The following is a 25854-nucleotide window of genomic DNA, read 5'->3' on the forward strand; positions in this document are numbered from 1 at the left end:
TCACTCCCGGCACAACAACATTGTAGCGGATATTGTGTTTTGAATATTATGATGCGATACATTCGTTGACCAAATTATTCTAGCTTTAGTCGCTGGATATCCAGCAGCATATAATGGGTTACCTCTTCTGCCAAATATGCTGGATACATTGACTATACAACAAAATTCTTGAGTTTTGTCCACTTCCAATAGTAATTTCACAAATTCTTTGACCATCAGGAAATAACCTTTCGAATTTTTTCTCATCATTCCATCAAAATCTTCATCTTTGTGTTCATCAACGAAATCACTTCTGAGTATCCCAGCGTTATTTACAAGAATTTTGATCTTCTTGTCCATCTGTCTCGTGGCTTCATCAAAAGCTCTTGCTACTTGCTCAGCAGAACTCACATCAGTTTGTATTATACAGTGTTTATTTCCATGATTAGTTGGCAAAGTATTTATTTTTTCAGGAAGTCTTTTACGGTTCCGGTTCAGAACTGCAACACTAGCGCCTTCCCTGACAAATGCTTGGTGGATCGCACGAACTATTTCACTACTTCCACCCGTAACAATCGGTACATTACCTGCTCCCTTAAACCATTTTCATAAAAAAAATGGAATGCATACCAGGATATCAACAAGCAAAAATGCCGCCATGAAACAATTCGTTTTACCGTATTTCCCGGCGAATAAGTCTACCCGATAAATAAGACGAGGCCCGTTTTTAAGCCTGAAAAAATGGGCTTTTGAATATAACCTGCCAATAAGACGGGGTAGTAAAATCGCATCAACATCAAAATCTCAAATTACCAGCCAAGGCCTTTGAGCGGTCGGTGCGTTTTCGCACTGGTTAAAATAGCCTATAATGACATTTTCTTGTAGCGTAATATTTAATCCATAACAACTACCGGAATTCAAACTGTCTTTCAATTTCAATCTAATTCTGTTCAACGTAACTCGCGATTGCGTCCACCATATAGGAACATTACCGATCTGAAATAACAGGGCGGACATAATAATGTGAGATAAACTACCTGATTCTATTGAGTTTTTATAAATAAATATACATATAAAGTGTATATATGAAAAATACATATTCATCACTTTGAAATCTCCACAAAACAAAATGTGTTGCTTCATTGATTTAATTGTGATCAATTTAATCTACGATTGCGACAATATAAATAGTATATATCACTGCTCCAAATTACCAACGCAATCCTTGGACATAAACATGTACGATTATATGTTGTTTTGATTTGTATTTTTGCAATTTAAAAGCATATCTGAGAATAAATACTGAAATGAGAGATGTGTACGGCTCAAATGAGACATCACGCTGATAAAAACAATTGACAATTTCTACAAATTGCAATCCCACTTGTATCGATAATAGTCCTTCACTCGTGATGCAAATGCTGCAACTTCAAATAAGATAATCACAGCATTGAAATTCCAGATTCACACCGCGAGAATGCCGATTTATTTAAACTAACCTGATAATTACGTGGGGGATGTTATCGCCGAAGGTATTTTATGACCCGCATTGAATAATATCATACTCGCCTAATAAGACGACTCCCCCAAAATCAGGCCAAAAATTTGGTTAAATTTCCCGACCTTGCTTTAATGAAAGTGCTAGCAATTCGAAATTTGGAATGTTCGTTTGTCAGAACGAATCGATAAGAAGATTTCATGACGCGATTTTCAATAAAGATTTGTTTGCACAAATGTGTTGAGCCAAAAAGTGCCATATTTTTAGGCGATGACTTTTTTTTAAATGTGGAAAGTTATCTTGGTTGGAATGTTTTCGGTAAAAATCGCCAAGATTCATTTCCAAATACTTTGCTGCCATATCTGTCTTTTTCTAGACTATATTTAGACAACATTGACTGATATGCTAAAACCAAAACCGATTTAGCTTCTGGAACTCTTAATGGTAAAAATCTGCGAACTGCATTCCGATCACCTAACCTCCAATTACACATTGTTACCATTTTTTTTATTGGCCAATGCTCTGCACTTTACTTAAATTGCTTGGTGCTCAGCAGCTTTGTGTGATTCGCGCTGTTCGCTTGGCACAAGCTAGCTGTTAGGGCGTTGTAACGTCATTGGCATAGATCAGGGGTGGCCTGAACACGTCGATCGCCACGTCTCGAGTAGTCGATCGCGTCTGATGTTGAGTGATTTTAATAACATAGGGGAAAGTTGAGACACTTCACTTTCTTTCACATTTTTTGAGCAATATAATGTGCACATTCATTTGACATGGCGGAGTAACCGGAGTTTTTATTCAGCGACTGAGAATTCCCTACTGAAACACACGTTGCCACCAAAAGGGTTTGGAAAACGTGCGTCAAATGTCTCACTGCACCCCACCTGTGGGCACATTCGGACACACCCTGGAGAACAATGGGAAAATCTGTTATATTCGACGAAGTATGACTTAAAAATAAGCAAAGAATCATCATCATCATCTAAAGAACTGTGGAAATTCAAATTTGGAAATTCAATATTTTTGAAATCAATGTTCAACCAAAGTATTTTAGATCTTTTTTCAAAAAATTCTCTAAACCAATTTTTTGCATTGGCAATATAAAACCACTCTGGGAACGTTCGTATCTGAAGATTCTGCATTGTAGACTTATTTGTTGAATATTCAGATTCCTATTATAAGTTCATTGTTTTACTTTTGCTTAATGCCAAATTTTGACCAATTAAAAATGAGTTTTGAAATTTCCATTCTCGAAGATGACAGATCTTTGTTAAAAAAGCCATAAACATCAAATACGGGGTTTGAGAGCTGTTCAAAAAGAACAAATAAAGATGGTGTGATTTTTTCAATTACTTAACTGTACACTGCCTCCACTAAAATAAAACCAGCTATATAAATATTAACCAATTCCGGCCAACGGCAAAATATTTACTGTTTCGAATCTGAAGAATATTTTTGAATCTAGAATATATTCCATATTGGGCCACGGGCCAAGAGATACTTGAAATTGTGCCAAGTGGAGCATGTCCCACTCAACCCCGGTCCATTGTTCCCCATGGAAAAAAAAAATTTCAGACCAAAAAAAACAACAATTTAATCTCATTGCTTGCGTCGTTCTGCGCGGCCGCTGTCCGTTTGCCGGCACGTTGTAACTTGCGGACGCGGATTCAAACATCGAACCGCGGACCTGATTCCCGATATAGTATAAGTGTGAGAGCTGATTTTCCACTGTGCCCCAGGTCTAACGAAAAATCGGATTTGGAGAAAATTCTAAATTACATTTATAATGAAGTTTTAGCAGTCATGTAACATTTATGGTTTGAGAATACTCATTTTTCGCTGTTTAGATAATATGGATACTTGGCAAGGTTTTTTGAGAACTAAAAATTAGGCAGGCCTTAGAACTGAATTATATGATTCAGATTAATCTTAATTAAATGATGAAAATTCACTCTGGGTGCAATTACACAATCAAATTAAATGGAACATCAAAATAAGATTTTTGTAGTGCCCACAGTGTCGAGCTTATTGGTAGCTGTGGAATTTCTTATAGACCAGTGTTCATCTATCTTTTTTTAATGGTACACCCGTTTAACCCTTTCTCCGAATTTGGTACACCCCACATATTCTACATTTTTAATACGCAAAAAACTCATTGTTCAGAAGTTATACATACCTCGTTTCCTGAAAATAAGACTGGGTCTTATTTCAATTTTCTAGCGAAAAATATCACTAGGGATTAATTTCGGGGGATGTCTTATATTTTCATTTATCAAAAACAAAATTACAAAGTAGAGAATTACGAGATTTGAAAATATACAAAATATGAAAACCGATATCCATTTACTTATGGAAAACTCGTTTTCATTCACAATAACCGCTAAACACGGATTATCAATCATTTAAAATGCGTGGAAAAGATTTCTTGCTATCGACTAAGTCAAATAAATTTGCGTTATTAACTAGGTCTTATATTAAAATCCTTCTTAAAATTCAGGCTATATAGGTCTAATTTTTAGGGTAGGTCTTAGTTTCGGGAAAACACGGTATATGTTTGTGTCGACCCAATAGTTAATTATTTAGGTAAGGTGAACGTTGCTCTTGGATTCCATCGCGCATTTGTGCAAAGCGAGGTAATAACTTGTTTTCAGTGACCCTTTTATTAGAGCAGTGGTTTCCAACCTTTCACTGACAACGTAGCCTCCTGACGACAAAGCCCCCTCTTTTGGTTCGGGATTAATAAGAAACGCGGTATGAAGTTATTTATAATGCTATATCCATTCTCAGACTGTCGTGAAAAGTTTCAACATATTAATTATGTGTAGTAACAACGTATAAATTGCATGCAAAATCGCGAGAGAATTTGCGTCTACCGTCAGAGCTGAAAGGCTTCAAGTATTGAAGACATTAATGCGTAGTCAGTTTTTATATGATTGTTTGGCACGAAGGGGTAGAACATACAAATACTTTAGTCTTCGTTGACCAAAATCTAACGCATGAGTCGTACTGGTGTATAATATTGCCGATAATACTGGTGATTTTGTTCTTTCAAATCGAGGTAAAACCAGGTGTGGAAAGCTCGGCGTCCGCGAGGCGCCTATGGCCCATGTTCGCCTTCTGCCATATTACAGTAAAATTATTAAATGTTATTTTTGACATATTTCTCGTGTACGGTGGCCCATCGTTGTCACGCGTAAAATTGAAAATAAAAATAAAAAACCGAAAATTGAAAAAAAAAAAACCGAAAATAAAAAAAATAGTTGTGAAAAAACATAAAAATAATTGAAAAAAAAAAAATTTGAAATAAAAACAAAAAAAAAAATTTAGAAAAAAAAATATAAATAAAAAAAAAAAAAATTTGAATAAAAAGAAAATAAAAAGGATGACAACGATGGTCCGCCTCGTGGCCCATCGTTGTCACGCGTTTTTATTTTTAGAAAATTTGCTTCTGCTTGGGACCAACGTTGTCAGGCATAATCCTACGCGCACAAATGTGTTCCCTGGGTTTCTAACTCACACTGATTTTCTTGAGCAATATTCAATATGAAAATGTTCTATAAATTCTCCATGCTACAAGTTCAACAAGAAGTAATATATTTATAATAATGATAAGAGAATATAGAATTGAATACGAAAATTCGAAAAATTTGTTTTTACGTGTAGAAGGTAATTTAATTAGAGAATGCTGCTTAACTACTCAGTTGTCTGGACACTCGCGATGCCGGTACCCTACCGGTACCGTCTTACCAAATACCGGTAGTCGGTTATAGTCGCTTTGCGTCTGACCGTACCGGTAGCCATGCAATCACTCATGAAATAATGGGAGATACGGATAGTCTCGTAGAATATAGACTACTGAAACACTCTCTGCGCCTGCCCCATACCGTACAGCCGTAACGTACCGATCCAGACAAATGATAAATCGCCCGTGCTCAACCATTTATTCCAATCCATACCTCGACTCACTATATTCTACTAAGATCGAGGAGTCATTGCATGGCTACCGGTACGGTCAGACGGTACCGTACCGGCATCGCACGAGTGTCCAGACAACTGAGCAGTTAAGCAGCATTTCCAATTAAATTACCTTATACACGTAAAAACAAATTTTGGTATTCAATTCTATATTCTCTTATCATTATTATAAATATATTGCTTGTGGTTGAACTTGTAGCATGGAGAATTTATGGATTTTTTCATGTTGAATTTATTGGATATATCTCATAAAAATCAGTAGTGAGTTAGAAACCCAGGAAATACATTTGTGCGTTTTAAGGATTAAGCCTGACAGCGTTGGTCCCAAACAGCATCAAATTTTCTAAAAATAAAAACGCGTGACAACGATGGGCCACGAGGCGGACCATCGTTGTCAACCTTTTTATTTTCTTTTAATCCAATTTTTTTTTTTTTTTTTCGTTAATTTTTTTCGTTTTTTTTTTTAATTTTAATTTTTTTTTTTCATTTTTGTTTTTCAATGATTTTTAGGTTTTTTCACAACAATTTTTTTATTTTCGCTTTTTTATTTTATTTTTTCATTTTTTTTTTAAATTTTACGCGTGACAACGATGGGCCACCATACTCGTGCCTTTACGCTGAAAATGAACTTTAGATAAGTAGTCGTGGATACTTCGGGACCTACATATCTTGGTGAAATATGACGGATCGACATCAATTACCCAATTTATTGCATCCTGGGTATAGCAGGGATAATAGTTTTAAAGCGTAATACCAAGTCCAAGGCCAGAAACAGTGGAGCATCGCGTCCGCAAGATGTATTTATGTTCTTGCCCTAAACCAATTCAGTTTTTTTACAATTTACTCAATCAATCTTCACGTCATCATTGATTTTATTCGCAACAGCATAGTAAACAGTATTGGAGTATTCGATCGACTGTTACGCCACACCCACTATTTACTCATATAAAAAGCTTTCTCAAGTAAAAATCAGTGTGATTTTGAAGCTTTTATTGTAAGCAACTGTATAGCAAGTAATGATAATGAGCGTATAATATAAAATTCTAAGTGATGAATGAGATGATATATTTAATATATATCTGAACGAATGCTAAAGTAAAAATATTGAATAATATGTTCATTCCCACAATCCACCCGTAACTTCCAGACAAGCCCCATTAACGTACGAACTCTCATTGGATGCCAGGAACAAACAGGAATTTGCTACTTCTTCCGGTTTCCCCAATCTTTGCATTGGTGTTTGTGCAATAACATTGTCTTTCACATCTCCCCTTATTGAATCAATCATAGGCGTTTCAATCAATCCCGGCAAAACAACATTGCAGCGGATTTTGTGTTTCGAATATTCTGATGCGATACATTTCGTTAATCCAATTATTCCTGCTTTAGTCGCTGAATATCCAGTCGATGTTGGGAGACCTCTTATGCCAACTAGGCTGGATACATTGACTATGCAACAATATTCTTGAGTTTTGTCCACTTCCGATAGTGATTTCACAAATTCTTTGGTCATCAGAAAATGTCCTTTCAAATTTATTCTCATCATTTCATCAAAAACTTCATCTTTGAGTTCGTCAACGAAATCATTTCTGAGTATGCCTGCATTATTCACAAGAATTGTAATCTTTCTTCCGATCTGTTTCGTTGCTTCCTCAAGAGCTTTTGCTACTTGCTCAGCCGAGCTCACATCAGCTTGTATTATGCAGTGTTTATTTCCATGATTTATTGGCAAAGTATTCATTGTTTCCGAAAGTCGTTGAAGGTTTCGTCCCAGAATTGCAACACTAGCACCTTCCCTGGCAAAAACTTGACAGATCGCCCGACCTATTCCACTACTACCACCGGTTACAATAGAGCATTGATCTATTAGTCTTCCTTGTGACATTTTGACACTAAGATTATTGGGTGGTTTCCGGATTAAAACCAACTGAAAGCCTCAGACATAGATTCATTCCTTTTAAATGGAAACGTTGCCTTTTTTCTTTAGTTTTTGAAAGTATCGTTAATAAATGATGTTTACAGAAACCTAATTACGTATTTTTTGGCAGACAATTTCGTATGTTATAAATTGAACTTGCGTTCATGAATGCGACATGCTCATTGATTGATTAGAACGATTCGTTGGGGTTCAGGTATAGTTTACGATTTCAGATTCGAGAATGCCACATTTTGATTGACTTTTTGATGATAGTTTGAGCCGAAAAGTCTTCACTAAATCTTACAGACTGATATGAATCTGTTATCAAATTCAAAATGTAGTTTATTATATAATATAATAATTTTAGTTTATATTATCCAATGCTGTTTTCATTTTCATAACAAGGTGGGAAACCCTGGAAAGAATGTTCTCCCGATTTTAAATTATTTTAAATATAAATAAATAAATCAGCTGAAAGAATAATATTCCCATTCAAACTGCTTGTACAACAAAATATACCACTTACTGCGTAACCGAACAAAATTTCAAAAACTCAAAATTTGAATTATATACTGATATAACATATTAAAGAATTTAGAACAAGTTTCTGGTCCAACATTCAAATATTTTCAATATTAACTTTTATTAAAATATACGGTGTTTATGCTTTATGCGGAACACTTCTAAGGTAGCGGAGCGATCTTTACTCGTCGATACATGTGAATCACGTGATAAAAAGTATATAACAAGGCAATTCCTCGTGGCCAACCATGCTAGTGTTTAATATAAATATTATATAACGCGTCCCACGAAACAATCATGTGAATGTCACTGCCGCTAGACATTTTTTGGATTCAATAAGAAAATTGAAAGTATTGATTGATCTGATGAAATTTATATAATGTATGATTCGCATGTTAATAATAGAAAAAAATTACTTCAATAAATAGCAGATTTAGAATACGGTCTTATAAACCTTTAAAACTGTGAAGTTATTTAATAGAAACATGATCTACTCTAGGGATATATAAGTGGATTGAGAAGTACATACAAGTAACATAATGGTAATAATATACTGCCACTGATAGTTTGAACATGTGTTCACAAGTGATTAACACCGTTTCAATGTTCTGGGTACGGCTCTACACTTGAATGATGATTGGAGTCTAAACGCCCACTTGATCTTTCTAGAACTAGAAGTCTGTTAACATTGAAACAGCGTTTATATTTTGCATGGTACGTTACAATCTTTAGCGACGTAATCTTTTTTAACAAGATTTTTATTATGTTTTCCTGGAAACTATAACTTATTCTTTGTTGTCTCACCATACGGCTAAAAACGTGGAACATATGACGAACGACATCACCAGATTAATCCTTAATGGCGTATTTTAATCTTCACGTTGGATTCGTAACTGTTTGCTGATATTGACATTATTATTTTTGAAATAATATGTCTTCATACTTTACTGCATGTATGTGTAACGTGCATGGGGCAAATGCGGCCGCGAGACGTTTAATTTTGAATGGTGTGTGCCAGCCTAACGAGTTTTGAATTTTTTTTAATCTGGTTTGTGCGAGCAATTCCAATCTCTTTGCGTTGCACAGCCTATATCCCTGTCCAATTAGTTGTCTATGCCTCTATGGCGCCAATGACGTTACAAAGTCCTATCAGCTAGCTTGTGCGAAGCGAACAACGCGATTTACCAAGCTTTCACTTGCTGAGCAGCGAAGATAGTGCAGAGCATGCCCTAATAAAAAAATTAGTAAGAATGGGAAATTGAAGGTTAGGCGACTGAAATTTAAACATTAAGAAATACAGAAGGTGAATGAGCTTTGGCTTTAGCGGTCAATGTCGTCTAAATCTAGTCTTGAATAAGACAGATATGGCAGCACAAAGTATTTGGAAATGAATCTTAGTGATTTTTATTCAGAATTACCAACCAAGATAACTTTTCACAATTGAAAAAAGTCATGGCATCAAATAAAGCACTTTTTGGCTCAACACATTTGTTCGAACAATTTTTATTGAAACGGACGTCAAGAAATCTTGTTATCGATTGGTTCTAATAGACCAACAGTAAACAACCTGCGGCCGCAGTGAAAAAATAATGCAGCCGTTCACATACAAAACCCTATAAACAAAAAAGGGCTTAAAATAGAAGATTTGGCAGCTATGCTTTGCAAACTGTAATGTATGGCAACTATCAGTTAGGGTCAAGGGTCATCCGAGAGTTGACCATTAGTTTTCTATGTTCAGCTAGCGTCGTGTGTGCTTCTGTATCCAATATAATCTGTGTGTAATGTTTTGAAAAACAAATACAAGTTTCTGCAATACAACATAATCAGTCTGTCAGTGCTATTAGAAGTAGCCAGATATAATATAAGTACACAACGTAGCAGAACATAACACAAACTTTCAGTGATTAATAAATTCATTAAAATATTTGACATTTTATTATATATACTCTTGGGGACAAGAAAATGGGGGCGACCGCCCCTCCCCCTTCTCCGATTTTCGATTTTTTCAAAATTGTGCAACCATTATGCAACTTGCTGGAATATATCTCCTCTAGAATAGGTCCACCGAAAAGAAAAATTCGTTCATAATGCGAATATTATACTTCCAAGTAGTACTACATACTTCATAATCGGGCAGACTGCACCTCGCATGGGTCAAATACGCGGTTATGACATCATAAAAGCGATAAAAAAAATTCGCGCTCATCAAACCCCTGGAGGTCGTATTGAATATAAATAAATGAAATGTGGCCGCCAATAGCAGAAAGGTTGTGCACCTCTGTAATAGACGATCCCTTTAAAATGGACCTCGAATTGCTAGCACTTTCATCAGAGCAAATTTGAAAAAAACTAGTCGGGAAAAGAAGCCTGTTGCAAATTTCTTTCTGAATTCGTCAAAGTTGGTGTGTCAACAAATTTGAATAGCTGTTTGCTTCAAAACTTTAGGCGTCCTAAATCATCAATTCTACAATGACCACTAATAATGCCATAAGATCAATAGCAAAAAGAAACGTGTGCTTGGTTGCAGCACTTTGGCTGTAAAGGTTGCACACCCCTCCCTTACAGGCTGGGAAAAAAGGGAAAGTTGTGGGGTAATTAATATAAAATGAATTGTTTTATGGCGGCATTTTGCTTGTTGATAAACTGGTATGCACTCCATTTCTTTTGGTAAAAATGTTTCACGGAAGACTATCAGGTAATGTAGAGATCATTAAGGAGGTAAGTAGTGGAATAGGTCGTCCGATACGCCACGCATTTGCTAGAAAAGGCGTGATGCAATTCTGAGCCGGAACCGTCAAAGAATTTCTGAAACAATAAATACCCTGTCAACTATATGCAGTTTTATAAATGGTCTTGTTCTTTGTGGTATTTTATGGGTTCGATCAATTATCAATTTGTACTGAAAACACAAGTGTAGCCGGGAAAAGTTTCATTTTATGATCACAATTTAATAGGGGGACTGGAAGTAAGGAAGAAGTTGTGAAAATTAGCTGAAATATATGAATATTATGAAATATATATCACAAATTTATAACTAGACAAATACGGCCTATTTTCGATATTTACCAACATGTTTTTAGGCCGTTCTCATGCCTTCCTTCTAAGAATAAATTTGGACAAGCAGTCGTGGATACTTCAGGAGCTACTTTTTTTGGTAAAATGAAAAGATTTCCGGCTCAGGGATAATTGCCTACCCAATTTATTGCACCCTGAATAGGTAAAGTGGCTCATTGCACCCTGAATAGGTAAAGTGGCTTTAAGTGACTCAGACTAGTTGCATCCTTCTAACAGACCTTTTTACAATGAGGTAAAATGATGATCCATGATTTATTGGCAAGATATTTATTGTTTCAGAAAGTCTTTGAAGGGTCAGGTCTCGAACTGCAACACTAGCGCCTTCCTTGGTGAAAACTTGACAGCTCGTCTGACCTATTCCCCTACTACCACATGTTGCGATTGTGCATTGAATAAAACCAACTATAATAATCACATAGAGCAAATCATTATATTTAAATAGAAGTGTTGCTACTTTCTATAATTTAAAAAAATATTGTTTAACGAATGATGCTTTTCGATACTTAATCACGTATCTTATATGTCAGCCAACTTTGTAGGTTATAAATTAAACTTGCATTTATGGATGCGATATTCTTATTGGTTGATTGCTGGGACGATTTGTTAGATTGAATAATTTGTTTCTACTCCTGTAAAAAAGTATTGTATGACGTAATAAATGTTCGACCGCCAGTTGTATTCGAGGCCGCGGTCGAGATCACTAGAAGATTCGAATATGGTCAATTATGTTGGGATTAGTGTGAATTTCTATAAATTTATATACATTTGACATTTTTACCAGTCTAAATATTGCTATGTTTTGATTGTGTTTTTAATTAGATTTTGGGAAAAATTTCTTTACAAAACTCTACAGACTGCTAGGAATTCGGTTTTAGAATCATGTCAAATGTTCTCGCCCTAAATCAATCCATATTTAACAATTTACCCAATAAATCTTAAAATTATCAACTATCTAAAAAGACGCCATCATTGATTTTATTTGCAACAGCGTACTTCGAGTATTCGAGTAATTGCGTTGGACTGTTATACGCCACACCCACTATTTGCTTATATAAAAAGCTTTCTCGGTGATTTTGCAGCATTTATTTCAATCAACTAGTAGATAATGGGTAATTATAATTGGATAATAAGAGTATAATATAAATTTCTGAGTGATAGGATGATATATTTGATATATATAATATTGCGTAACCCGCCAAACAAATGATGAAATGAAAATATGAAATAATTTATTCATCCCAAAAATCCACCTGCAACTTCCAGACAAGCCCCATTGACATATGAACTTTCATTTGATGCCAGAAACAAACAGGCATTCGCTACTTCTTCGGGTTTTCCCAATCTTTGCATTGGTGTTTGTGCAGCAATATTTTCTTTGAAGCTTTCCGGCACACCTTCATTCATAGGCGTTTGAATCATTCCTGGCAAAACAGCATTGCAGCGTATTTTATGTTTTGAGTATTCTGATGCGACACATTTCGTTAATCCAATTATACCAGATTTAGTCGCTGAATATCCAGCGAATGATGGAAAACCTCTTATGCCAAACATGCTGGATACATTGACTATACAACAAAAATCTTGGCTTTTGTCTACATCTGATAATAATTTCACAAATTCACTGGACATCAGAAAATATCCTTTCAAATTTATACCCATCATTTCATCAAAATCTTCATTTTTGAATTCGTCAATGAAACCATTTTTGGTTATCCCCGCGTTATTCACAAGAATTGTGATCTTCTTGCCCAACTGTCTTGTTGATTCTTCAAAAGCTCTTGCTACTTGCTCAGCAGAGCTCACATCAGCTTGTATTAAGCAGTGCTTATTTCCATGATTAGTTGGCAAAGTATTTATTGTTTCAGAAAGCCTTTGAACGTTCCGGCCCAGAACTGCAACACTAGCGCCTTCTTTGGCAAATACTTGGCAGATCGCACGACCTATTCCACTACTACCACCGGTTACAATAGTGCATCGACCTGCTAGTCTTCCTTGCGACATTGCGATACGAAGATGATTTGGTGTTTCGCAGAGTATACTCAACTATAATGCTCGCGTAGAGCAAATCATTATATTTAAATAGCAGTGTTGCTACTTTCTTTGTTTTTTTTTAAATATTGTTTAATAAATGATGCTTTTCGATACGTAATCACGTGTCTTATATGGTAGTTAATTAATAGGTTTTGAATTAAACTTACTTTCGTGGATGAGCCATTCTTATTGATTTATTTAATGATTGATTGGGACGATTTATCAGATTGAATTACTTGTTACTACTTTTGTTTAAAAGTAGTGTATGACGCAATAAATGTTCGACTGCCATTTGTAGATGTCTGCCACTAAAACATTTGAAGAGGGTCTATTAGGACTTGAAGTATGTAAATTTCTATAATTTATACACTGTTTACAATTTTACTAGACTAAGTAATGCTTGATTGAGTTTTTATCTTTGAATAAATACATTAGCAGAATGTAAAATATTGAAACTTAAATTTCAGAAACCCAAATTTTAAACTATTTCCTATGATGCCAAAATAAAAAAAAATTTTGCTACTGATGCATGCAGCAAAATAATTACGTGTATATATCAATGTTGTATACAATGTAAATACGTCGTTATTTATTACTTTGAAGAGGTCAAGTTTTGAAGATTTTATTATAATTTAGGCATTAATTAGAAAGTTTTGCTAATGAATTAATGAAGGATATATAGATTGGCATGAAATTTAAAAAAATGTTTGTCTGTACTAGTGCTAAATATAGAATACGTCCAGACTTCCGTGTAACACATGTAGCTTATTAAACAGGAATATAGTCTAGTCTAATCATACACAGAATTGAGTACAACTATCGATCAAAAAGTAAAAATAGAAGTAACCTCGTGAAAGAACTCTCTGGCACGTATGATTGACACGTACTGTCAAAATATGAATAGCGCGATTACGTTCTTACAGCTTTATGGGTGATTTGAGTCTAAACGAGTTGGCCCACTCACACCATGGTTCACACAACATCGGTTTTTACCACTCGTTATATTTCATTTTAAACCCGGAACTGAAACCTTCAAGCAATAAAAAGGGAACATCAAGAGACAATTGCATATTCGTTTGTAGAGTGAGTACCTTCATTCGATGACGACATTTAGGAGCTGAGTGGGCATGATCGCGATGGACTTGTGCAGAGATTCCAGTAGGTTTGATCCTTTTGATAAGTTATTTTATTACACTTTCATTGCAGGCAACACTATGAATAAGTAAACAGTGTGGTAGGTAATATATCTGAAGGACCAAAAATCGCTTCGTTTGCTCTTTCCCTACGCAATTTAATACTCCATGATGTGTCGATAAAGTGACGATTCGTCCTCTGCGACACCAATGTGTTCAAATTTATTTACCTAGTCGCCAGGACATTACTCTCTCTCTCCCACCTATAAACATAATCTTTGACTTACGGCACCTCAGTATACAGCTAAATAAGAAAATACGCCAATGCAAAGATTCGGCAAACAAGAAGAGGAAATGCCTGTTTGCCCAATCAAATCAAATATATATATGATCAAATATAAATGAGTACAATGTAAAAAGCGGACTAGAAGCAAGAAGGGTAAAAATTTAGCTATGACAAATATTTTGATATGGAGAAATTCATACGTAGTCAGTTCTTATTAGATTGCTTGAATAGAAGGAATAGAAAAAATAAATACTTCAGGAGCTGATTGTCTTGGTAAATAGAGACGTTTCCTGGCTCGGCATTCCAAGGCCTGAACCAATAGATTATCGCACCCACAAGTAGTATTCATGTAAACTGTTCTCGCCTTAAGTCAATCCATATTTCACAATTTACTCAATTAATCTTAAAATGATCAACTTCCTAAAAGACGCCATCACTGACGCGACATTGCGATACAAAGATTATTGAGTGTTTTCCAGATTAAAACATACTAAATGCCTACCCCACATATATCTTATTCCTTTTAAACGGAAATGATGCTTTTTTCTTCAGTTTTGAAAAATATTTTTTATTAAATGATGCTTTCCAGAACATAATTACGTATTTCATATGGCAGCCAAGTTCAATGTTAGATGTTCATCAATGTTAGATAGCTATGACCCCTTCCTTATTTTGTTTGGGGAGCATTTTGCTATGTTTTGGTATTTTGGTAAAATAATGATTTTTCTTTTGATAAATGTTGCCTCCCGCGAAACATTTATGTGAATGTCAATGCTGCGAGGCATTTTCGGATACAACTGGAGAATTAGAATTATTGATTGATTGACTGTATTATTACCAGATTCAGAATACGGACTTATGAACCTGTAAGAATTTATTTCATGCTAAAGAGGGTATTTAATAGAAACATGATTTACTCTACGGATAAATAAGTGGGTTTGGAAAATACAAGTAACATCATGATGATAATATCGTGAAAAAACTTTCTGTGCGCCGTTTCAATATTCTAGGTACGGCGTTACACTTGAAAGATGATTGGAGTCTAAACGCCTTCTTGAAACCTTAACAGACAGCAAAAAAACGTTGAACATGATCAACAACGTCACGAGATTAATTAATTATGACCTATTTTAATCTTCACATTGGATTCGAAACTGTTTATTGACATTATTATTTTTCTGGATTAAGTAGTCTTTATATCTTACAGCATGGATGTGTGACCTGCGCACACAAGAAAAAATTGTGCGGCCTGAGAAAAGTTCCAATTTTAAATAGTGTGGGGCCCGCCAAACGAGTTTTCAATTTTGTTTAATCTAGTTCGTGCAAGCAATTCCAATGTTCTTGCAAAGACTATACCTAGGACCAATTTCTTATTTATACCACTGACGTTTCAACACCCTGATAGCTAGCTTGTGCAAAGCGAACAACGCGATCCACAAAGCTTTTACTTGCTGAGCAGCAATCAAATTAAGGAAAGTGCAGAGCATAGGCTAATAAAAAAAATGGCAAGAATGGGAATTGAAGGTTAGGCTTTCATCTACATAATTAAGCACAGCATATAAAATTGTAAATATTTGCACTATTCTGCCTAATGATTATTATAGGATCTGTGTTTAGAGCACAACACTGCGATTTCAATTTCAAATTTGAGAGACGGAAAACTGAAGATCTTCTACTTCTAGCCTTGGTCTGTATTTGTTTTTAATGTACGATAACGCAGAAAACGTCCTTTTACATAAGTGGTAAGCAACAAGTGATACGAGCTCGATGCTTTAATTAACCAGTAGATCCTCGCGTTCACAAGATTCATGTAAATTCTTCTTGCCATGAACCAAATAATATTCAATCCTTTGCTCAATAAATGATGAACTACATACAAATACCTTATGATTTGTGATGTTAATCGCAATGGATTATAGTAAACACGCAGTATTTACTTTAGACTGTTATTTGCTTATATAAATTGTGATTTTGAAGCTATTTATATAAGCAACTAGGAAGTCATAATAAGAATATAATATAAAATTGTAAGCGATGAGTTAAATTATATATATGTATATATATATATATAAAACATAGGTTGGCTCGCCGAACTAATGCCAAAGTGAAGTTATATGTTCATCCTCACAATCCACCTGTAACTTCCAAACAAGCCCCATTGACATATGAACTTTCATTTGATGCCAGAAACAAACAGGCATTTGCTACTTCTTTGGGTTCACCATATCTTTGCATTGGTATTTTTGCAATAGCATTGGCTTTAATATCTTCAGTTACAATATCAATCATAGGTGTTTCAATCACTCCCGGCACAACAACATTACAGCGGATTTTGTGTTTTGAATATTCTGATGCGATACATTTCGTTAACCCAATTATTCCAGCTTTAGTGGCTGAATATCCAGCATATAATGGAATACCTCTTCTGCCAATTATGCTGGATACATTGACTATGCAACAAAATTCTTGAGTTTTGTCCACTTCCGATAGTGATTTCACAAATTCCTTGGCCATCAGGAAATGTCCTTTCAAATTTATTTTCATCATTTCATCAAAAACGTCTTCTTTGAGTTCATCAACGAAATCACTTCTCAATATCCCTGCATTATTTACAAGGATTGTGATCTTCTTGTCCATCTGTCTCGTTGCTTCTTCAAAAGCTCTTGCTACTTGCTCAGCAGAGCTCACATCAGCTTGTATTATGCAATGTTTATTTCCATGATTAGTTGGCAAAGTATTCATAGTTTCAGAAAGTCTTTGAAGGTTTCGGCCCAGAATTGCCACACTAGCGCCTTCCCTGGCAAAAACTTGGCAGATCGCCCGACCTATTCCACTACTACCACCGGTTACAATAATGCATTGATCTGCTAGTCTTCCTTGGGACATTTTGATACGAAGATGATTGAGTGTTTTCCGGAATAAAACCTACTAAATACCTAGACTCACATATTAAATAGTAAATATTTCATTATTTATTTAAGATTTATTCAAATCGTACAATTAAGACAAAGGGCGTGCTTTTTATAGTCGTAAGTGTTGAAAATTCTTCAAGAAACCATCTATGTATTATCCAAACAGCGAGAAATTAATATACTCAAACCGTAAATGCTACATGACTACCCAAACTTCAGTATCAAATTTACAATTTCCTCCAAACACGATTCTTCGCTTGCTTAAAATTAGAACAAATTGGGCATTTTGATGCCACTGCTACGATTGGGAATAAATTTTATCACACTACTCTTAGGGTGAGACAATAACTCTCACGGCTAGGTTAGCAACTGTCAGAACACCGACTGTCAATAGAGCGACCACACGAAAGCGTTGGACTGTCATCTGTCAATAGAGCGACTACACGGCAGCGTTTCATTTAAAACAGCGACTGCCACAACAGCGACAAACCCTGACCCTAACGACCTTAAAATTAATGTGACACGACATAGCATTTACCTTCCAACGACCGACCAGGAAATTCGACTCAGTGAATTCAACTCAGTGAACACGAGTTAAGTCGCTATCATAACAGTCGCTGTTTTAATGCGGTCGCCATTATGACAGTCGCTGTTTGAAATGTCGCATACCTGATTATGTCGCTATAATGAAGTTGCCATGATGACAGTCGCTAACCGGCCTGGATACAAACTCTCGCATACTGCGGAAGTTATTGTAGGATCGTTTGTCAGTCTAGACTAGTGTCTAGACACGCGATATTCCGCACTTCATCTTCAAACCTTGGCAGCGGAAAAACTTGCATTGGTTACGTAATAATATACTTTATCTTGTCTGCCCAGACTCAAATACTGTATGTGTATATTGTTTTTTGCGCATGTAAATTATTGTATTCTTTCTGTTGTAAAAACACAACTGTTTCGAGGCAATTTTGGGGGGGTATTTCAATAAAATTCACTCAACATCAGACGCGATCGACTGCTCGAGACGTGGCGATCGACATGTTGGTCACCTGTTATATATGATAATTTCTAGATCTGTCAACAATGAAACAGCGCTAATTATCTTGCAAGGCACGTTACAATCTTTAGCGACGTAATAATCTTAACGGAATTTCTATCATGTTTTCATGGAAATTATAACGCATTTTTTGTTGGCTCAGCAGACAGCAAAAAAACGTTGAACATGACCAACAACATCACCACATTAATTAATAATGACCTATTTTAATCTTTACATTAAATTCGAAACTGTTTTCCGTTGACATTATTATTTTTCGGGAAAAATTAGTCTTCAGTTACTACAGCATGAATGTGTGACCTGCAGCCCGTGGCCCACATACGGCCCACAAAGAAAGTTGTGCAGCCCACGAGATGTTCTAATTTTTAATAAATTTTTTCTTAAATTGGCAAATTGGCGTCATCGAATCTTTCTATCGATTGGTCCTGACAGACGAACACTTCAAAAATGAACCTCGAATAACTTGCACTTTCAAGTCAAATTTGGGAAAAGTATTCGGGATAAGAAGCCAGCTGCAAATTTTTCTTTGAATCCGTTTGTAGTTGGGGTCCCAATAAATTTGAATAGCAGTTTCTTTCAGAAATTTATGCCTCTTCACACATCATTTTTTCAAGGACCTTTAATGATGCCATAAGACCAATAACGAGAATATCGGTCAGAGACCGATGACTTATCGATCAAAAGTTAGGGGATTCCTCAAAATAGCACTCTTACTCCATAGTGACACCTTGTGTCACTAATTAATTAATAGCTCGCTAATTATACGACATAATTCGCCCAAAATCAATAGGCTTCTGGTCCGAGATATGATGAATGCACATTAAAAATCTGGAGCAGATTCAATCTCGTTTTCGTGAGATATCGCGTGCATCTAACAGACAGACATACATACATACATACAGACAGACAGACAGACAGACAGACAGACAGACAGACAGACAGACAAATACCTATCAACATACTTACCGATTAAAATCGATAAGTAACAAGAAGAGGCTATTTTCCGTGCCTGCAACTACTATGGAGTTTATGTTAAATAAAGGTTCATCCCGCGGTTCCACCTAGTTATTTTTATCTGCCCTTCTTGTATTGAAGTTTGAACCCCCCCTCCCCCTCCCCTGCTTTACAGAATGAGAAAAATGAAAAAGTAGTGTTTTATTGGGGCATTTTTGCTTGTTGATCTACTGATATCCACTATGCACTGCATTAGGCTTGCTATAAGGAGTGGACAAATCCCGAACATTTGGTGTCATAGTCAATATATATCCAGCATATCTGCCTACCCAATTTATTGCACCCTGGATAGGTAGTGGCAATAAGGGTTGAACTTCAGTTCTTTCACACGCATTGGACCTTTCCCCGAGCATCGACTTCCTTGTTTACTTCGTGAAATTGGCCAATCAGCGAGATAAAAAAGTGACGTACAATGCTTCCTTTTCGCATCCGCTCATACACTTTTCTCACTCAGACAGATTTTCGAGCGTGGCCGTAAACATTACCTCGTTTTCGCGTTTTTGAACTCTTTTCGTTAGTTTTCAGTTGTGTTTCGGAAACTTAAATATAAATCAGATATTTCAATGATCATTCTGTCATCCTAGGAGTTCTAATTTAATTGCAGTAAGAAAAATTTAGTGTAGAAATAGCTGTGATAGACTAGGCTAAAATTCTTTACCGGCACTTTAAAAAAACAGATTGCTGTGTGCGATAAATCATAATGATGGCTTGAAACACATACCCCATTTTACAGGCGCCAACTCGCAAAAGCACTCTTAAAATAGCTTCGAAAATTTTGCAATGGTAAAGTATGGGAAAAATTTATCGGGGGTCAAAGGTCGGGGAACGGTCCATGCCAACCCATTTTGGTTCAAAGCATTAACCAGAGGGTCATCACGTCCATCGTCCACAAGATGTATTCATATAAATAGTTCTTGCAACAATCCATATTCAACTCTTTGCACCATTAATCTTAAATGGATAAACTTGTGATTGATGATTTGAATCGCAGTTACTTTGAAATCGTATTCTCTTGCAAATGCTAAGTCAATCCTGTTTGCCACACAGTCCACTGAAAAACGTGACAGAAAACTGTTTTAATCACCTAAAACAATGAAAAACAATATTGCACAAAATACATGAGTATAGTGAGAAAGCATTGTCAAATTTGCTTTTATAATAGGTTTTCTCGAATGGGAAAATCATTGTAATTTAGACACTTTTATTCTGTTGCTTTCAACTACCAGTTCTTTTGAATATGAAAGTAATGTATTTAACAAGAATATAACCTAGTCTAGTCTAATTGGACACAGAAGTGAGTAAAACTATCGAACTACAAGTAAAAATAGAAATAATCTCGTGAAAGAACTTTCTGACACGGATGATTGACACGTGTCGTCAAAATATGATAAGCGCGGGTACGTTCTTGCAGCTCTATGGATGATTGGAGTCTATACAAATTGGCCCATTTACATCATGGTTTACACAACATTAGTTAGTTAAATTTTTTTTCCAAACCGTAGGGACATCACTCTCTTGCACACCTGTTGCTTGTGAACCTCATCGTTGAATTACGGCGCCCTACTCTACAGCCAATACGAAAATGTAAAGATTTTGTCCAATCATGTTGAATATAACAATGTAAATTAATTGTGGATAAAATACATGAAATGTTCATGGTGTTTTATAAATATGATCAAATATAAATGTGTACCGATAACCACAAGCGTATATGGAAAAATTTTCATTTCATGGTCACAATGTAAAAGGTGGACTAGAAGCAAGAAAGAAGTTGCGAACATTTAGTTATGATAATTAAAAACAGATTATGAAATTTTACAAGGTAATAATTAAGTTTGATCCAATTTTGCTTTATATACGTTGATACGAATAAATTCATGCGTTGTCAGTTTTTATATGATTGCTCGACTAGAATGGGTAGAACATACAAATAGTCTGTTCTTCGTTGACCAAAATCTAAAGCATGAGTCGTCCTGGTGTATAGTTGCCGATAATATTGGCGAATTTGCTCTTTGAAATTGAGGTTAAACCAGGGTTGGGGAGCTTGGCGTCCGCGCGGCGCCTAGCTCGGCTCACATATTCAATTTGCATCCTGGGAAGCAGGGATAATATTTTTAATACGTAATACCAAGTCCAATGCCTGAAACAATGGGGCATGGCGTCTAAAAATGTTTTCATGTAAGTTTCTGTCGGCCTAAACCAACCCGTATTTAGCAGTTCAGTCAATAAATCTTTAAATGACCAACTTGATAAAAGACGTCATAATTGATTTTATTTGCAACAGCGCAGCGTATTGGAGTATTTGCGTTGGACTGGTAAACGCCACACCCACTATTTGCTTATATAAAGAGCTTTCTCGAAATAAAAATCAGTTTGATTTTAAGGCTTTCATTTTAACATCAGTTTAACGAGTATGGTTAAATTGATAATGAGAAGATAATATAAACTTGTAAGTGACAAGATAATATATTTAATATACATAACATGGCGTAACACGCTGAACGAATGATAAAATAAAAATATGAAATAGTATGTTCATCCCCACAATCCACCCGTAACTTCCAGACAAGCTCCATTAACATATGAACTTTCATTTGATGCCAGAAACAAACAGGCATTTGCTACTTCTTCCGGTTTTCCTAATCTTTGCATTGGTGTTTGCGCAACAATATTATCTTTAAAACTTTCCGGCACACCTTCATTCATAGGCGTTTGAATTATTCCTGGCAAAACAACATTGCAGCGGATTTTATGTATTGAGTATTCTGATGCGACACCTTTCGTTAATCCAATTATACCAAATTTAGTCGCTGAATATCCAGACAATGATTGGATACCTCTTATGCCAGATACGCTGGATACATTGACTATGCAACAAAATTCTTGGGTTTTGTCCACTTCCGATAGTGATTTCACAAATTCTTTGGCCATCAGAAAATATCCTTTCAGATTTATTCTCATCATTTCATCAAAATCTTCATTTTTGAATTCATCAATAAAATCTTTTTTGACTATCCCTGCGTTATTCACAAGAATTGTGATGTTCTTGCCCAACTGTCTCTTTGCTTCATCAAAAGCTCTTGCTACTTGCTCAGCAGAACTCACATCAGCTTGTATTATACAGTGTTTATTTCCATGATTTGTAGTTAAATTATTTTCTGTTTCAGAAAGTCTTTGAAGGTTTCGGCCCAGAATTGCAACACTAGCGCCTTCCCTGGCAAAAACTTGACAGATCGCCCGACCTATTCCACTACTACCACCGGTTACAATAGTGCATTGATCTGCTAGTCTTCCTTGCGACATTCTGATACGAAGATTATCAAGTGTTTTCCAGATTGAAACCTACTAAATGCCTACCCTCACATATATCTTATTCATTTTAAACGGAAATGTTGCCTTTTTCTCTAGTTTTAAAAAATATTTTTTAATAAATGATGCTTTCCGAGACCTTATCACGTATTTCATATGGCAGCAAAGTTAAATGTTAGATGTTCATCAATGTTAGATAGCTATGCGTCCATATCTTTGTAGGTTACTATGTTTTGGTATTTTGGCAAACTAATGATTTTTCTTTCGATAAATGACGCGAAACGTTTATGCGAATGTCATCCTGCGAGGCATTTTTGGATGCAATTGAAAGGTTATAATTATTAATTTATTGACTGTATTGTTACGAGATTCAGAATACGACCTTATGAACATGTAGAAGTTATTTCATGTTAAAGAAGTTATTTAATAGAAACATGATTTACTCTACGGATAAATAAGTGGGTTTGGAAATACAAGTAACATAATGATAATAATATTGTAAAAAATATTCTGTGATTAACGCCCTTTCAATGTTCTAGGTACGGCCTTGCACTTAAAAGATGATTGGAGTCTGAACACCCACTTGAAACTTCAGCAGACTGCAAAAAAACGTTGAACATGGTCAACGACGTCACGAGATTAATCAATAATGACCTATTTTAATCTTCACATTGGATTCGAAACTGTTTGCTGACATTGACATTTTAATTTTGCAGGATTAAGTCGCCCTCATTCTTTACAGCAGGGATGTGTGACCTGCGCCCACAAGGCGAAATTTTGCGGCCCGGGTTCGAATTTTAAATGGTGTGCCAGTGACCGTTTTTTGAATCGCGTTGTTCGTTTCGCACAATCTAGCTGTTAGGGCATTGTGATGTCATTAGCATAGATAACAAATTGGATCCATCCAAATGAGTTCATACGAGCAATTTCAATTACCGTATTTGCTCGTTTTGTAGCCCGGGCCCATATTTTTTCCAACCAACTCACTAACCGGGCCCTTATTCAAACCGGCCCTAATTCAACCACGAGCGCTTGTTATTTTCGATCGTTACAATAATTAATATATTGTTATTTCCAGTTCTCAAGTATATATGATTCAAACGAGAATAACGAAAATTTTGACTTTTTCCACGCACCGCAGGTACAAATCCGCAAAAAAAGAAAAGTTTTGCGACGTTCAGTTTGAGAACCATGGTGTTACGTAATCAGGCGCGCAGCCAGGACTTTCAAAAGGGAGGGGTTTCAAAATCGGAAATTCCAATTACCGTGTGTAATAGTCACGCGTTAAAAGAGCCGCCTTTTCAGGGTATAATGAATTACTCAATCCATGACAACTACAAAATTCTAAAATGTTCTTATATAATAATTTAATTGTGTCCAACGTAACTAGCGGTTGCGCCTTTTTACGTCAAAAGAAAAACATTATTTCTCTAAAATACCACGGCGATCTGTGGACATAAAAATATAAGATAAGCTGCGTGATGTATTTAATTTTAATACGTATTTTTGCAATCTTGCGAACTCGTTATAGCGGATAGAAAAATCTCAATATCTGTTTTAAAATCCGTATAGTACAATTTTACTTCATACAATGAAAATACATATAAAGTAGGTTTTATCAGTAAATCAAAAATACCTATTCACCCGCCTTCACCGCCTCGAAATCCACGTCAACAGTCGCCGCGGTAACACCACTTAAAAGAGTCGACTTTTTCAACGAAAAATGAATTTTCTGTTGTGCAAAGTAATCAATCCATGGCCGTTACGGGCATATTTAAAATGTCTTGCTTTATTAATTTAATTGTCATCAATTTAAACTGAAGTTGCGTCGATAAAACAAGAGCCACTCTAAAACACTACGGCATTCCGCGGACATACAAATGTGTGGTAAACTGACCGATTATATATTGTTTTGATCCGTATTTTTGCTTTTTTGCAAATTTCACAAATTTGAGATGTACTTGTAACACTGACTCTTTCCAATAGCAATGCTGCCACTCCGATTATTTTTAAGGATAAAACGTTCCGAAAAATCCGTAATACTGCTTCAAAATCTCACCGATAAATTTTATTTTAGTACAATAAATTTTGTTCGAATTTACTTTATAGAATAATTATCTTATACATCATCACAAACCGGGAAAGTCGCGTTCTCAACCTTGTTTAATGTTAACACGAACATTTTCGACGGCAATTTTAATAAAAGTAATGGATAACATGGTAAATCCCGCTCACAATTCACCGTGTTTTTTTGATTCCAGTGACGATAAGTTCTAAACGCGGAGCGAACATAATGTGTGCCTTGGGCAGACGAAATTTTGCAATTTTCAATGCCTAGAAAAGCGTTTTTAGACTGTCGCGGGCCTCAACAACACTTGTTTACGGTTTTATTTTCAGTATTTTATATTGCCGCTTTTCAATCAAACAATTTAGGTCGTGGATTTATTCATTAATTTGTCTTTAGATTTTCGCCGCCGATGAACGTATAATAAGTCTCACCGGATGCACATTTCCGTCAATTCCGTGCGAGTAACAAAATAAAATAATTGCCATCGTTATTGTGGTACAAATTTGTGGAAAATTTGTGATTTAGAGACAATAAATGTCAACGTAAAGGCGTTCACGTCCTAAATAACACGTCACAACGATGAAAACATTCGGCGATTTTAGCAAAAGGCAATCGTACGCGTTATCGGCGTCTTTTTTAAAAAAAATTTAAAATTCAACAGCGTTGTGACAAAAGCGCTTCTTATTTCCTATTGTTCCTTACCACTGAAAAATCAGCTTTTACATCGGGCGGGTATTCAAGCACCGGCCCTTATTTATTTTTATGTTCTGATCACACGGGCGGCTATTCAAATGGGCTCTTAATCAAGATCGGGCGGTAAAACGAGAATTTACGGTACTTTCGCTGCAAAGCCTATACCTGGATCCAATTTATTATCCATGCCAATGACATTACAATGCCCTAACAGCTAGCTTGTGCGAAGCGAACAACGCGATTCACAAAGTTGTCACTGGCTGAGCAGGGAGCAATTTAAGGAAAGGCAGAGCACACGCTGATAAATTGGTAAGAATGGGAAATTAAAGATTGGGCAATTGTACAATATTTTCGGATGACTAAAGAATGCGTAAGATCGCTATC

At 35.7% G+C, this 25854-nt stretch overlaps 1 protein-coding gene and 4 pseudogenes across 1 annotated transcript; all 5 read right to left on the reverse strand.

Annotated features, from left to right (window-relative positions):
- Positions 1–1979, reverse strand: LOC144424479 (uncharacterized). The gene is made up of 2 exons (XM_078113824.1): positions 1827–1979; positions 1–573 (listed from the first exon to the last, which is right to left on the reverse strand). Exons 1-2 carry the CDS (start codon positions 1977–1979, stop codon positions 1–3), a joined length of 726 nt encoding a protein of 241 aa, XP_077969950.1.
- A 4590-nt stretch (positions 1980–6569) lies between these two features.
- Positions 6570–7337, reverse strand: LOC120331810 (3-oxoacyl-[acyl-carrier-protein] reductase FabG pseudogene; annotated as a pseudogene).
- A 4698-nt stretch (positions 7338–12035) lies between these two features.
- On the reverse strand, positions 12036–13019 carry LOC120331804 (3-oxoacyl-[acyl-carrier-protein] reductase FabG pseudogene; annotated as a pseudogene).
- A 3004-nt stretch (positions 13020–16023) lies between these two features.
- LOC120331807 (3-oxoacyl-[acyl-carrier-protein] reductase FabG pseudogene) lies at positions 16024–17493 on the reverse strand (annotated as a pseudogene).
- Positions 17494–21935: 4442 nt separating this feature from the next.
- Positions 21936–22703, reverse strand: LOC144424480 ((3R)-3-hydroxyacyl-CoA dehydrogenase pseudogene; annotated as a pseudogene).
- Positions 22704–25854: the final 3151 nt, after the last annotated feature.

This window comes from Styela clava, chromosome 6, assembly GCF_964204865.1.
Source record: "Styela clava chromosome 6, kaStyClav1.hap1.2, whole genome shotgun sequence".
NCBI classification, from domain to species: Eukaryota; Metazoa; Chordata; class Ascidiacea; order Stolidobranchia; family Styelidae; genus Styela; species Styela clava.